This window comes from Erpetoichthys calabaricus, chromosome 11, assembly GCF_900747795.2.
Source record: "Erpetoichthys calabaricus chromosome 11, fErpCal1.3, whole genome shotgun sequence".
Classification (NCBI taxonomy): domain Eukaryota; kingdom Metazoa; phylum Chordata; class Cladistia; order Polypteriformes; family Polypteridae; genus Erpetoichthys; species Erpetoichthys calabaricus.
In genome coordinates, this window is record NC_041404.2 from 14851021 (window position 1) to 14865569 (window position 14549).

General features: G+C 37.2%; 1 protein-coding gene across 2 annotated transcripts in view; it reads right to left on the reverse strand.

Annotated features, from left to right (window-relative positions):
* The window catches only part of stk32a (serine/threonine kinase 32A), a 152682-nt gene that overhangs the window by 36661 nt on the left and 101472 nt on the right, over positions 1–14549 (reverse strand). For both annotated transcript variants that reach the window (XM_051933752.1, XM_028812730.2), the window contains one exon: positions 5163–5200. In XM_051933752.1, coding sequence (XP_051789712.1) covers positions 5163–5200 — 38 coding nt within the window. The remainder of the gene's footprint in view (positions 1–5162; positions 5201–14549) is intronic.

Consider the following 14549-nt stretch of genomic DNA (forward strand, 5'->3'; position numbering starts at 1 on the left):
CTTGGCATCCTAGTTTCTGCATTAAAATACTGATTTATATGTGAATGGCATATGTATTGAAGTTCATTTTGTCCTTCTGATTTAAAAGATATCACCATTTAAAAAAAAAACTTTGTTTAAAGTAAAAATAATCAAATCTAAAAATGGGATCCTTGGGTTAGGTAAGAATTACAGTTATGTGTAAGATATGTGCATTAATGTCCTACCTTAATATATTTTTTATGTTAAAGCAGTTGTATTAGTTGACTCCCATCCTGCTGTTATTTTGGTGTGGGCTGGGTGGCAGTGAACCAGAGTAATGCGGTCTAACCTTGTACCTTTATGTATTTAAAAAGTTGGGGGACTGTATTTCTGTGAAACCCTGCTAAGCTTTGGGAGCTGGAGAAGAGTCTAAGGCATTAGGTTGGAGACAGGCTGTCAGTTTATGATATAAAGCCAAATTGCATTTTAACTCTACTTTACAAATTGTTGGAGGACAGACAGCCTGCTGCTTGCTGTCCACTCCTGCTCTCTACACTCAGATAACCTTGGTGCTATTAAAAAAAAAGCAGTTTTTATTAGAAATCATAATTAAACTGCTGCAGCTACAAATGTGGACTCCTTTGAGACCTATGCAGAATTAATAATACCCATCTTTTCATTCTCTGAACCTTTTTAGTCCATTTAAGGGTTACAAGAGTTCAAAGCCTAGAATTTAAATAGTGAAATATTCTGCAGATTCTATTCAAAAATAACCATTTTTTCTTTATCTAATGAAATAAAATATTTCAAAAGCCTAGTTACATTTTGTTGATGATCTGGACAAATATGGACAGACTGAAAGTGAGCAAAATTGCACGGATTCAGTGGTCATTCAATTAAATTTTACATTCAGCAGTATACACTTACATGATTGGGGTCCAGATATAGGAGATCTATATTTCATTCAGTGATTTTATTTATTTATTTATTTTCAGAAAGGTAGGTGATTAGCCACGTTAGGTCTAGACCTTCTTGACAGAATAATACAATACCTGCTATTTAGACTACAGAATGAGATGTAGCTGTTGTGCCATATACAAGAGAACTACGAGAAACAAATGAACTATACCATCAAATTTAAAAAAATTCTGTTTAGATTATTTTCACCACATAATGCAGTACGGTGGAAAGTATGTGTTGTAGTTCCACTGATTGGACAAAAATGCAAAGAGAAATGCAGCAAATGCTACAGCTACACCATAGGCACACATTGACAAACAAGGCAATGGTGGGGGATTACATAAGTTACTGAAAAGCAAAAAATGTTAAAAAAAAATGTAATCATACTACATATAACATCAGACAGAACAAGAATTAATCAGTATACAGTTTACTGTTGCATAGACAGTCAGTAACATTAAATCAGTAAGTTGAAGTGGTAGCGATTGGTAGTGTTTATAAAATCATTGAGCAGTTTCCCAATCCCTTCAGTGCCTTACTGAAGAGTGAGGGTAGAAGTACTTGAACTCCTTACTTATGGCAAACAATCATCTATTACCTGCACTTAACATGCCACCCTTTCCCAGGAAAAGACTATGACCTTAGAGACACTAATTTTAGATATATCACACTCCGCTGCAAACCATTCCAGAGTGCATCAGAGATTATACCCCAATGAAGATAAGTGGACACCTTGATGTTCTGTTCGTGAGTGACAGAGGAGACAATATTCACTCGTAGAAGGGTCTAATGCCTACACTAAATGTTCTGGACTTAATAATGAGTATATGAAGACAATTCTCACTTGCTAAATAGATGGACCAAATCACATATAGCAGTGGTCTCAGAACCCCTCACTCTTGTATTGTAGTATATTTCCCAAGATAACTTGGGGTACAGAGTCACAAGATTTTTCAACATCTAGTGTATGAGGGTAGGGTTGAAAATGTACTATGATAGCACAAGTATCTAAAAACACAAGTAATTTGGTCACTGTTCCATAGCTTGGATGGAATCCACATTGTTTCTTATTAATCTGAGGTTCAGCTACTGGATAGAACAGGGGTTGCCAACTCCGGTCCTGGAGGACCACTGTGGCTGCAGGATTTCATTCCAACCCTTTTTCTTAATGAGTGACATGTTTTTGCTGCTAATTAACTTCTATTGAACTAATTTTATTTGACTAGCTCTTGTAGACTCAGACCCCTTAATTGTTTCTTTTTCCTTAATTAGCAGTCAAACAATAATAAGATACAAAATGAGCCAAAACAACTGGTGTCCGTCATACAATATCTGAAAATAAAGAAAGATGAAGGTCTCAAAAATGTCGATCTGCTTAGGTCCCCAAAACATTTTATCCATGCTCTTAGAAAAGAGAAAATCAACAATTTCGGAAATGTCTGCTAATGCACCACGAGAGCAGCAACAAGCCACATAATTAAAGACTGTGTTTAATTAACGACAAGAAGCAGCACCTTATTAAGCAGCCGGTTGGAGTGAAATTGGTTGGAGTTTGAGGCCCTGACTTAGCTGCTCTTCTGATGGTTCCCTGACTTCACATTTCATTTCTGCTTGGGCGCCATTTAAAGAAACAAACGAAGCAATTCAGAGGAACGATGAAGAAATTCAGGGGAACAAATCTTAAAAAAGCAAGTCAATTAAAATGAGTTCACAAGAAGTTAATTAGCAGCACAAACAGGGCACTCATTAAATAAAAGAGTTAGAATGAAAACCTACCCTTTTTTGGGGGTAAAAATGTATCTAATGTTTTTCACGTGTCATTATTTTGTGGCTGCGGTGGGTTGGCACCCTGCCCGGGACTGGTTCCTGCCTTGTGCCCTGTGTTGGCTGGGATTGGCTCCAGCAGACCCCCGTGACCCTGTGTTTGGATTCAGCGGGTTGGATAATGGATGGATGGATGGATGGATTATTTTGTGGAGCAGCTGCCACAATATTGCTAAGGAAAAGGACTAGTAAAGTTTAGCACATGATGTCACTGCCATGACAGTGTAAAGATCAATGCTGAACACTTCCTGGCCATCCAAGATTGTGTGCAAATTACTTTGATTAGTATGATTTTTGCAGAAGAACCTTAGGCTACATACTTGAACTTCAATTTTGTTTTTTTTAGTGTTAGACAACAGAATGTTTTGACTTCTTGGTTACAAACTTTGCTTTGAAATTCAATTAACATTTCCTCTTGTCCATTATTACTACAGTACTTCTTGTAGTAATATCTCAAAGGCAGTGCAGCTAGGCTACTTACTTGGTTTCACATTAACACGAGAAGTCACTTTTGTAATGGATCCACCTCTGAATTCACTGGGATGTCATAATCATTCCTGTTAAGTCATCTTTGCTGTTGTTTTGACTTGTGGCTGTTATGCAAGTCATGCAGAGCATCATGTGAAGATGTTTACATCCCCAGGGGATCATGCCCATGATTAATGCACATCACAGTGATTTCAGAAACACTTCATATGGAATATAGGAGGATGGTGTTATGGCAGGTTGTTGTTTGTTTTTTTTCCCCTTCTGTGGTTTAAATACTGCTTGAACTTTGTATATGGATATGTAATATACACACTCTCTATAACACATTATATATACATTTCTTCCTCAGTTTTAACGTCTTTTTTGTGGGAAAATAAGAAAGTGAACCTCAGCTTTCACATATAGCCCAAGTTAGGGGGTATCAGCCTATCCAGTCCATCACAGGACCCTTTTACATGCACACCGACAGCTGCTCACATGGGGCTAATTCAGAATTGCCCTAACATGCACATTTTTGGAATGAGGTTTGATAAAAGTGAAGTATTCCGGTTAAAGTAAATTCACATTAAAATGAGCATAGAGACAATGGGCAGTTGCGGAAGTTGAACCCAAGGTGGTGGCTGTAAGGCAACAATACTAACCACTGCACCATCATACAAACTTTTCAGATACCCAGAAAACTATAATTGATATATAATTTGTGTAACTTCACATTACAAATAACAGCACTTAACTGTAAATGTATAATACAATACACAGTAAAAGTGATGGCTTACTTTGTAAAGAAAAAATCCTACTCTAGTTTTTCCATGTTGGCAGTTTTCTTAGAAAGTTGCAAACACTGCCCATCAACAGGACTTCCTTTCCAATTTGTTTGTTTTTCCATTGAATCCAGTTCTAAAATCTTCAGAACTCTTCACATACTCATGGATTATTTTACTCTAGCAGCTCCCTGGTAACTGAACAGATTGAATGTCACACATTTGTTTTTTATTTTTATTTTTTTCACATTACCTTGATTGTTAATTATAGTTTCTCCTTCTTGTTGTCACCCTCATGGAAGTTATTTTTTTAACCCGTCCTTTCTTTCATTATCTTGTAGTTGAATTATCCTATAATATGTCATACCTTGTTAGCTTATGTGCTTTATAAAGCACCCTGTGATGGCTCCTGCTGCAAAAAGGTGCTAAATTGATTCATTTTTTAAAGTTTTATATCTGCTGACCAAAGAAAAATCTGTATCCCTTATTTGTAAAAGCATGTGGCTGCTAAGATTCCAAAGTATTGTTTATATTTTTAGTTTTTCACCAGAAGAGTAACACTCATTGGATATGTGCAATACAATAATTTTTTCAACTGGCAGACTATTAAGTGAAGAATTTAAAGAAAAAAAATCCCTGCTTTTTACAATTATAACAAACGCACTTTAATGGCAGCCTCATGTTTTTAAAAGGGGTAGTATCCCTTAACTTTATTCAATAAAACTGTAGGGAGCATGGATCCAACAAAACATCGTCTAACCAGCTTATCCAGAAAGTATCCAGAGCCTATCCCAACAGTATCAGGCAAAATGGATCATATTTACATGCTCCCACATTCAATTATTCAGGCCCAGTTTACAGAGGCCAGTTACCTAAATACCATGTCTATGAGATAATGGAGAACTGGATGATCCAGCTAAAAAATCCCACAAACATGTAGAAAATTAACTGTAAACAAACAGTGTCTTAAACTTAGACGTGCAATCCAGGATTTTATCAGTTCCAGCCACTGTGCCACTCTGTATAGGTCTTCTATAGACGGTAACAATGCTATACTGGATATATACTTCATGCAACAACAGTTAAGCTTATAACAGTAAAGAGCCTGACTATTCGGAGACTTTTTTTTAATATTGTCCAGATTTACTTTCTTTGTGTCATACTCACCATCCTCATCAAGCAGTATGTTGTCTGGTTTAATATCCCTGCAAAACAGAGAACACATGAAAAAATAAGGTTACATACATTGACATAAACCTGTGAAATACTCATGAGGGGAAAAAATCATTATTTTAAAACAAAGGAGTCCAGCTGCTCAGGTCAGTTAGACATGGATAATTGATGAACAGAATCATTGTCATAGGAAAGTAGAATCACAATAGATATTGCCAAGCACGTTTGACCGAGGATCAAACAGTTTTATGATAACATCAATAATTAGCAAATATGAAATGTGAAAAATGAATAGTGTGTCAAAAATGGTAACTTATTTTCATACTTTATACAGTTGGAAAAAATATATAAAAATGCATTTTGATTAAATTATTTCAATCTCTCTCCATTTTTAAAACCCCTTAATCCAGGTTAGAGGAGCCAGAACGTACATGAACAGAACATTGAAACAAGTTAACAGATAATTTTAAAATAATATTTTAACAATTAATTCTGATGAAAATATACATATTTAATATAGGAAAATGATAGTAAACAAAATGCAAGTAACTTTATTAAGTGCCATATAGTGTAAGAATACGTTTTACAAAGGTAGTTTACAGCATCATTTCTTTAAAGCTTCAGAAGGAAAAAAGGAAAGTAAACCCTCAGCTACAATATCTTCCCTGGATAAAAGAGCATTTTAATTGATTAATAAAAGGGCAGACTCAAGACAATTGCTGTTGTAAATTAGAAGTATGTGGGTTCTAGGTGTCAGGATTCAATTTCCCAGCACACATTGTATTGAAAAGAAATATAACCATCTTGTCTTATCCCTTGTTCAGATACACAGCAAGTGTCTAAAGCACTACTTAGATAGAGACTGTGTTTTAGTTCCAACTTTCTGAGAAAGTAACGATGCACAAAATACAAGTGATGTATGCATTATGTACTGTATATGCATTCTGTGGCATATGGTGAGTTTCAGGATGACTTGTTTTGTAGCTGGCAGCCGTGAAAACATGACCTTTGCTAAGAGAGTCAACCAATCATAATAAAATTAGTATTTTCTGTATCAGCACATTTTAGTAGCAGCTGTTGAATCATATATACAACAGCATCTAAACATATGGTGACCATTGCTTTTCAAAACCAATAGATATTAAGACTTCTGCAGTCTGATTAATGCCATAAATAATTAAAACATGATCATCAGTACAATCTGCATGATACATAAACAGTTATTAGGCAAAGCTTGCTGATGCTGTTTCAAGTCTTTGAAGGGAAAGAATAGAGATATTTAAGAACAAGTGGTAAATGCACTTCCTAATTAAAGAAGGGAGCGATAAAACTAGTAAAACACCAACACAGAATCTATCCATTATTATTGTACAATTGCATGAAGATAGTATATTTATAACACATTCAGCATGGAAAGCCAGAAGAACTGAGTTAAAGCGGATTGCACCAAACCGTAGATAAAACAAAATGCATCTTTCTGACATGAAAGAACAAGCGCTCACCTCTTAATGTAGCTATTTTTATACTATTTTATTATCGAAACCAGAACATCACAATGGCATTCTAGAAAAATGTACAGTAGAGATAGAAAGGAAAATAACAAAATAAAAGCAAGTAAGATTCAATACCACACAAAAAAAATGAGAAAAAGCAAAAAAAAAAAAATCTAACTTTTTTTCATGTTAAAGGAGAAGATGTGTCTATTCCTTTAATTCCCTTGATAGCCAAGGACATGCCTTTTGATTTTAAGCGACTGCAATATCCATTGCAGCTTGCATTTGCTATGACTATAAATAAGGCTCAAAGACAGTTACTCAGAGTAGTAGGTGTTAATTTAGAAAGCCCATGCTTTTCCCCTGGTCAACTATATGCTTCTTTCACTATAGTCAGCACACCAAAACATTCGTACATTTATGCACCAGAGAGGAAAACCAAATATATTGTATACAGCAAAGCATTAGATTAATTCATTAGCCATATTACAATAATACCTGTATGTACTTAGTATAGAAGAACAAAATAATAGTCTATGTGAATTTGTAAATTAAATATCACTAAATTAATATGAATATGATATTGTTTAATTTTCACATTTCCACAAATGCTGATGGTCTAGATGTAAGAAGCCCGGCAATGCCGGGTTGTTTAAGGCAGTTAGTAATAGATGCAAATGACTAAGGTACAGCAGTTCTCCATCTAACTTGTTCCCATCTACACCTGTGTGTATTAATTGTGAACTCTCTCATTTATTAAAACATTTTGAAGGAAACTGAGAAGAACTGAGAATTACTAGTCTGCTTCAGACTACAAATCATTTGGATGACATACTTGGAAAGGAAAATCAAGAACACAAGAATGATCTAACCTGACAGAATGAAAACACTAAAAAGCCATAAAATTAAATAATGTGATTTTTGCCAAGAATTGGTTTCTAATTAAGCAATTGGGATGGAACAAAAACCTGCAGACAGTATGGCCCTCTAGGACTGACTTTGCAGTCCCCTGCCCTGGACCTTCTCAGTAAATTGATGTCATGGCAATTATATCCGCTAATAAATTTAAAATAATTTACATTAAATCACATGTTATCAACTTAATGTATGATGTCAAAGCTTTGGTAGTCATAAATATAATTTTAAAAGTTTAGTCTTTAGTGAAGTGTGCCTAGATATTAATATAAACCAAACGTTCCCAAGTTTGTAGCAGTAAGTAAGTGTAAATAGCTATATTGTGAAAATGTTTCAGGTGATTGAAGTAAGCAGTCATTCTTGTTCTCTTTCTAACTTTCAAAATTCTTGATGATATTAACGAAAAAGCATTAACTCTCTGTCTTATGTCAACTCTGTCATATTCATAAACATAACATCAGGCTATATTCAGAAATGCACTTTTTCTAATGCAGTTGAAACTTTGAAAGATACATACTGTTCTGTGGATATTCATTTTCTGTGGCATAGATTTGAAAGGGTAGCACTCTAGGGAACTGGAGTAAGACTAAGGACACGGTCCCACTTGGATATAGTGAAAATGTCTGCTCCAGTGCACACAACATTCCTAATGCAGCTAGTCAAAATAGGTGATTCCAGAAAATGGCCATTAGAGACAGAAGAGGGACTTGATTTGAAAGTCCCAAAGGGCACCACTACAACTTGCTTTAATTAATTTGTAAATTTAAAAACAATAACTCTATCAAGGTTGTTAGGCAACACATATAAAAAGGAAAATAAAAGTACAACTAAAAATGCAATTCTAAAAATAATTTTATTGATATACTTTTCTATTAATGTGGCAGAAACACTATCTCTTCAAGGCTCAGCCCTGGATTTTGAGATTGCTGTTGTTTTGGAGGTTGCATTTTCTTTAATCCATCTGGCTTTACTCTGTTTTTTTCCCCATGCATCCTAAACAGAAGAATATTGAGTTAACTGGGGCCTTTAAAAGGACCCAGTATGATCAAATCTGTATTAACTAGTATCCTATCCAGAACTGGTCCTGTTTTCAACCCTGTATTGGCAGGTGACACTCTTCTCAGCAGTGACACTGCATTAGACCAAGAAGGTTTTGAAAATGAACAAATGTACTGTGTAATAATCTGTAATAATTCCCAGTGCTGCTGAGATGGCTTCTAGCTTTCAGTATTCGGGTAATGGATTATTAATGGATGGAATTCAATATTTTCTGAATGGACATCAAATTTAAAAACAAGTTTTCAGTAACAAGTCAATCTCTGTTGGGATTACTAATGAACTTGGTGCCTGCTGAGTAGAGCTTGCTTGCTCTCTTTGTATCCGACTAAATATTTTACTGCTAATATTACTTGTACCTTATGTAAAAATGACAACAAATGGATATTGTAGTTCCATTTTGCAGCACTTTTTAATGCTGGTTATGACCCAGCTTTTAACAAAATGTTTTATAGAAGTAATGCTGAGCTTTACATTTGAGGGTTATAAGATTCCTACTGGGGTAATTTTAATTGTTTTTGAGGAAACATGTATGAAATGCAATGATCCTAGATAGTAAACTGTGTCCAGTCCAGATATTCTGAACACTTTTGTACAGGATGTATCCAGGATGAAGTATGCGTTGTAATTTCATTTAGACCTTGAAATACGTAGAGCTCAAAGTATCATCACCACCTGCAATTTAATTGTAAAAACCTTATAAAATGCTACTAGTAGCACGTAGAGACAAGGGCAGAAAGAAGAGTGAGCTTCATCAGTTTGATTAAAAGATCAAATAAGTTATCTTAAAATTATACCTGATCATCCCCGTTAGAGTCACAGGGAGCTGGTGCCTACCCTGATGGCACAGGGCAGAGAGCAAGAAACAACCATGGACAGGACCCTTGTTCACTACAAAACTCACACATATATTCACCCATACGTAGTCATAATAGAACAATTCAGCATCACCAATTGGTGATTAACTGTCCTTTCACTGGGAAAACAATTTACAAGTCAGTTAAGATGCAAAAATGGGATCATAATTGTTTTGATGTTCAATATGACCTGACAAGCTTTTTTTCGGCTTGGAGGAAAAGAAAATCAATGATGTCACACACACAAATGTAGAATAAATGTCAGAAGTACACACTTGATCAACTCAACACAATTCCACTTGGCTGACTGATTAACAAGACTGTAGGCATACAATATCTAATGGCGTAGTTGATACTCTCAAGCTATTGACCAATTACATGTATTTTTGGGTCCCCCTTAGTATCTTGTAACTTTTACATATTCTTCTTTTCATATGAAGGGGAGCAATGTATGTCGAGAACATGTACCACAAACCATTACATTGCCATGTCCTGTCTTTATTTTTCAAAACTGCCATGATGCATCTCTGGACTCATGGAATTTTTGCCATATGCATGTCTTTTAATGTTAATCCGCATGAAGTGGGAATTATCCAACCATATAATTTTTTTTTTAATCTTCCAGCTGTGTCTTAGCCCACTGACGAGACTGGACCTCAGACCAGCCATACCCCATCTCTGACAAGATATGACAAATTGAGCCTTCGGATATGCATCTTTCATTGCTACCAGTCCTTCCAGCTCTTGGTTAGGCAACTGTATCATTTACATTCTCATGAAAGAGCCATATCTGCTTCCAATACCCTTTTCATCTAGAGTGTGTTTCCATTAGCATGATGACCATTGGCTTGATGATCTTTATGTTAGACCCTTTTGACCCACCTGTGACGCTAAACCCCAGCAAGGATGCTATTCCTGATGTGCAGTACAATGCATATGCGATGTTTACTACTATGCTGGATTCAAAGCCCCTGAACCTACTTTTCTCATTCCCCCTGTGAATTACACATACAACATGCCTACCTTGTTTAAATTAGAATGAATAGTCACATACATGGGAAGTGCAGCCACACCTTCAATATGGTGACCGCTCATTGTATAAATATGTTGCATAAATTATGAGAAAGATTCTGCAGTGTAATTAATTACTGGTGAAAAGAAATGAAAGTCAATAGACGGATTGGGAGAACATGAGGTCGAGGAAAGGGGTGTGTGGTGCTCCCAATAGCTATGCAAAAGGACGAAGGTTCAAGTCTTTAGAGTCCTGGTGCTTCCTGTCTTGCTATATGGTTGCGAGACATGGACGCTATTCAGTGACCTGAGACGAAGACTGGACACCTTTGGTACTGTATCTTTCCGGGAAATTCTTTAGTACCGTTGGTATGACTTTGTGTCGAATGAGCGGTTGCTCATGCAATCCTGAATGAGGCACATTACCTGCATTGTGAGGGAGCATCAGTTACGGCACTGTGGCGCATTTCCCTGAGGGTGATCCAGCTCATAAGATCCTCATTGTTGGGGACCTGAGTGTCTGGACCAGGCCAAGGGGTCGCACATGTAACACCTGGCTGCAGCAGATAGAGAGTCATTCCCGAAGGGTGGGACTGGACTGTGTGTCTGCCTGGGGGGTTGCCAACTGGGATCCCGAGTTGTTTCATCGTGTAGTGGGTGCGGCAACACACTGTACCAGTGCATGCTCCCCAGCTTGATTTGAACTTGACTTGAAAAGAAAAGAAAGATACATTTTTCCTACATGGTGAGGCTGAAGGCAATTTACTAGCTCACTCATGAATCTAAGAATGTTCTCAGCAAGGTCTTTCTAGGCAAAGTCTAATTTATATGCCATTTTTAATGTTTCTGTAACCTGCCAGTGATCCAGCAGTAAGAAAAGAAACAACTCCCTTTTGCTATAGTTGCTTTGTGTCTTGGTGTTATGTTCAGGGCAAGTTTAGTCCCCATTCAACTTAATCTATATGTCTTTGCGATGCAGGAGAAAGATCATAGTACTTGGATAAAAATCACACACAGACTTGGGGATAAACATGCAAACTCCACACAGGCAGTGACCAGGTGGGCAGTTAATTTCAGGTAAAAGTGCTCATGTCTTCATTTCTGTGCTGCCCACCATTACCTTGTTCATAAAGCTTACTAAAGTAATCCAAGAGAGAAGCTGTCATAGGGTGCCAAGCTTAATTTTTTTAAATGAATTAGAATAGTCAGAATATGCATCTGCAGGCCTACTAAAGACATTGCTTCACTGATAAATAATTCAATTGTCTGGGCTGTCCATTTTGTAATTGTACTGTTAACATGTTTATCCAGCTCTTTTCACTGTGTGTTTGTTTAAAGTTTTGGCATAAACTAAGACCCAGACAACAAAAGCTTACTTAAAAAATATGAATGCCACCTCTGGAGTGTTGCATTATTCAATAGAGAGAAGCTCACCTTTCTGCTATGCCGTCTGTTACCACATAGCTTCATGAAGCATGGATCTTCGTATAAAATGTCAGTTCATTAATTGTAACAGTTGTGACCTTTTCTTGTTGCCTTAATGTGGACGCTACCCTCTGAAGGGAACACTCAGAAAGCAGCCTGGATTTTTGCCTCTTTAATGATTTAGTCCTTTAGATGTATTATGTATAACTTCATTGTCATAGCTGACAAGTTCATTGGGCTTTCATAAGTTGAAGGCTGGTACTAGAGGGGCAATATGGTGAAAGATTCTTCTTAATGAAGAGGTATAGACTGGTGTCTTAGCTTTTCAGATACTGCACTGATAATTTCAGCATGTTTTGTTTCATAAAATTAGAGCTCCTAAAGAGTCACTGGACAAATGTGAGTTTAAACTGAACTTACTGCAGATTCTATTCAACAAACATTTTGAGCATTCATCTTTAAGAACAAACAGAGTAGTATTATTCATTGAAAATAGACCTAAGCAGCACCTAAGAAACAAACACAAAACATGCCCTTACACTCAGTTAACAGTTGAATTGGCACAAATTGTAAGTCATAGGAATGCAGCACCAGTTCTTGTTTTGCACTAAGGAAAGTACCTGAAAAGCAGTTCCCTTGGGCTGTGGCAAGATCTAGCTAACACAGGACTTGAGTTGTCTTTAGTGTAAGTGGATTCTATTCGCTCACTCTAGCATAGGTACTTAGGTTAACCCAACTTGGACCACTGGACAGTAACTTGGAGAACTGCACAAAAAGTGTGGAAATCGTCTACTTTAGCTAGTGCAGTTCTCCTCTGGCTTGAAAGGCTAAAGTGACTAATTGGGCTTCTGACTTCTCTCTTGCAACAGACTCATTTTTTGAAGCCTAAAATATTAGCACATTCAAAACACTCAACAACTTTACAGCAGTTGGAAAAGTTAAGATTAACAAAAGAAATATTTAGGGATGTAATTCTTACAATATCAGCTGGGGAGGTTGACAGATAGTAAGCAGTCCATTCACTCCTACTGAAGTGAATATAGTATACTAGCCGACGCCTGCCGTAGCATACGGCAGTGTAAGAATAGGAACGGAAAACGGTGATAAAGGAATTCAGAAATCAAGTAGAAATAAATACTTCTTGAAAGAGGCAGTGTGCATGTAGAATTTCCGGCCAAGCAGGATTACATGTGAAAGTGATAAATAAATCAAGCTTTCCGAATTTACGTACTATGGCCATGGCATCCTGATAGTTTTGTTGCATGTATCTTGGACTTCCTGGAAATGTGGACGGTAATATGATCATTTTGCCTACATGTACGTTGTTATTCTCAGCGTTTGCTTGCAGTGCGTCTGATAGTCCTTTGTATTGTTCCACGCACAGATCTTGTAGATGTAATCTGAGATGGTTGAGACGCGCCCTCTGTTTTAACATACGCATCTACGACGTACTGTTGGAATAGTTTACCGCTGGAGTGCAAAATACTAAATGTATTCCTCATTGCTAATCTGCACACGTAAAATTGCCATTGAGTAAGCCTTATTCGCTTGGCAGTTCTTTTATCGGGAACATGTTGTAAATCTTTGTGCCAGCCAATGTCTCCGTAAGGGAATAAAAGTGGGTAAACCATAGGATCGCAGTTCATATTTAGTGTGGAAATCTGTTTACAGGAGTTGCCTATGGGATAGATGCAAATGTCCCTTTCAGCAGGCGTTTCGCCATCTTCTCCGATGAAAATCGCTGCAATGTCGGGGCATTGTATCGTCGTAAATCCTGCCTAAGGTTTTCCTTGAAAACCATTCGTACAGATGCTGTTGGATTGTACTGAGCGATTTCATGCATGTGTTTGTATGATTTAGTGAAGGGGTTGATGGTTCTGAGCATGGAATCTAGCTGGAGAAGTACATTTTCGCTGCATGCAGAGTTTGCTTTATTTTGTAAACGTACTTAAGTAGCTTGCATTGTGTCAAAAACATACAACTGTCCACATCCTGGAGAGGTAGAAGTGTTGGCGTATAGTGGAGAGATTTGGTGATAAATTTGCCCGTGTATTTTAAAACAGTATGGTCCGTAGCCAGGAGGTTGAGTTATCTGTGCACACATGGAAGCAAACGCTAGAGAAGAGTTATATTCTCGAATGTGTTCACGATAATTTTTAGCTTCCGATGTTTGCTGTGTAAGAAGCTGTTGTAAAGACACAGGTGGCTCCCACAAAGGTGGTAAAGCTACTTTACCGTTGTGGCAGCATCTCGAGTACTTGCTGGATGTATTACGCTCAGCAGGCCAGTATAGTGCATGACATGGAAGAGGACGAATAGGAATTGAGAAATGCTGTGTCGGCTGCGTGTGGGCGGGACCGGTTTTGAAGTGGAAGCAGAATGAACCAGAAGAGAAATATATATAAGAGATATACTGTCACACATGTGCGAGTAGGAGGACGTTGTATGGACTAAATTAAGGTAATTCTACACCAGACCAGGGGGTGGCGGGGTGCGCTAAACCTTCTTCTCTTGTCTCTGCAGACCAAAAATGGGAAAACTTGTCTGATTCCACCCTGAAGATGTCACTTCCAATTCCAGTGCCCAGAAGAGCATCACTTCTGGTTTTGGCCCCAGAAACACGT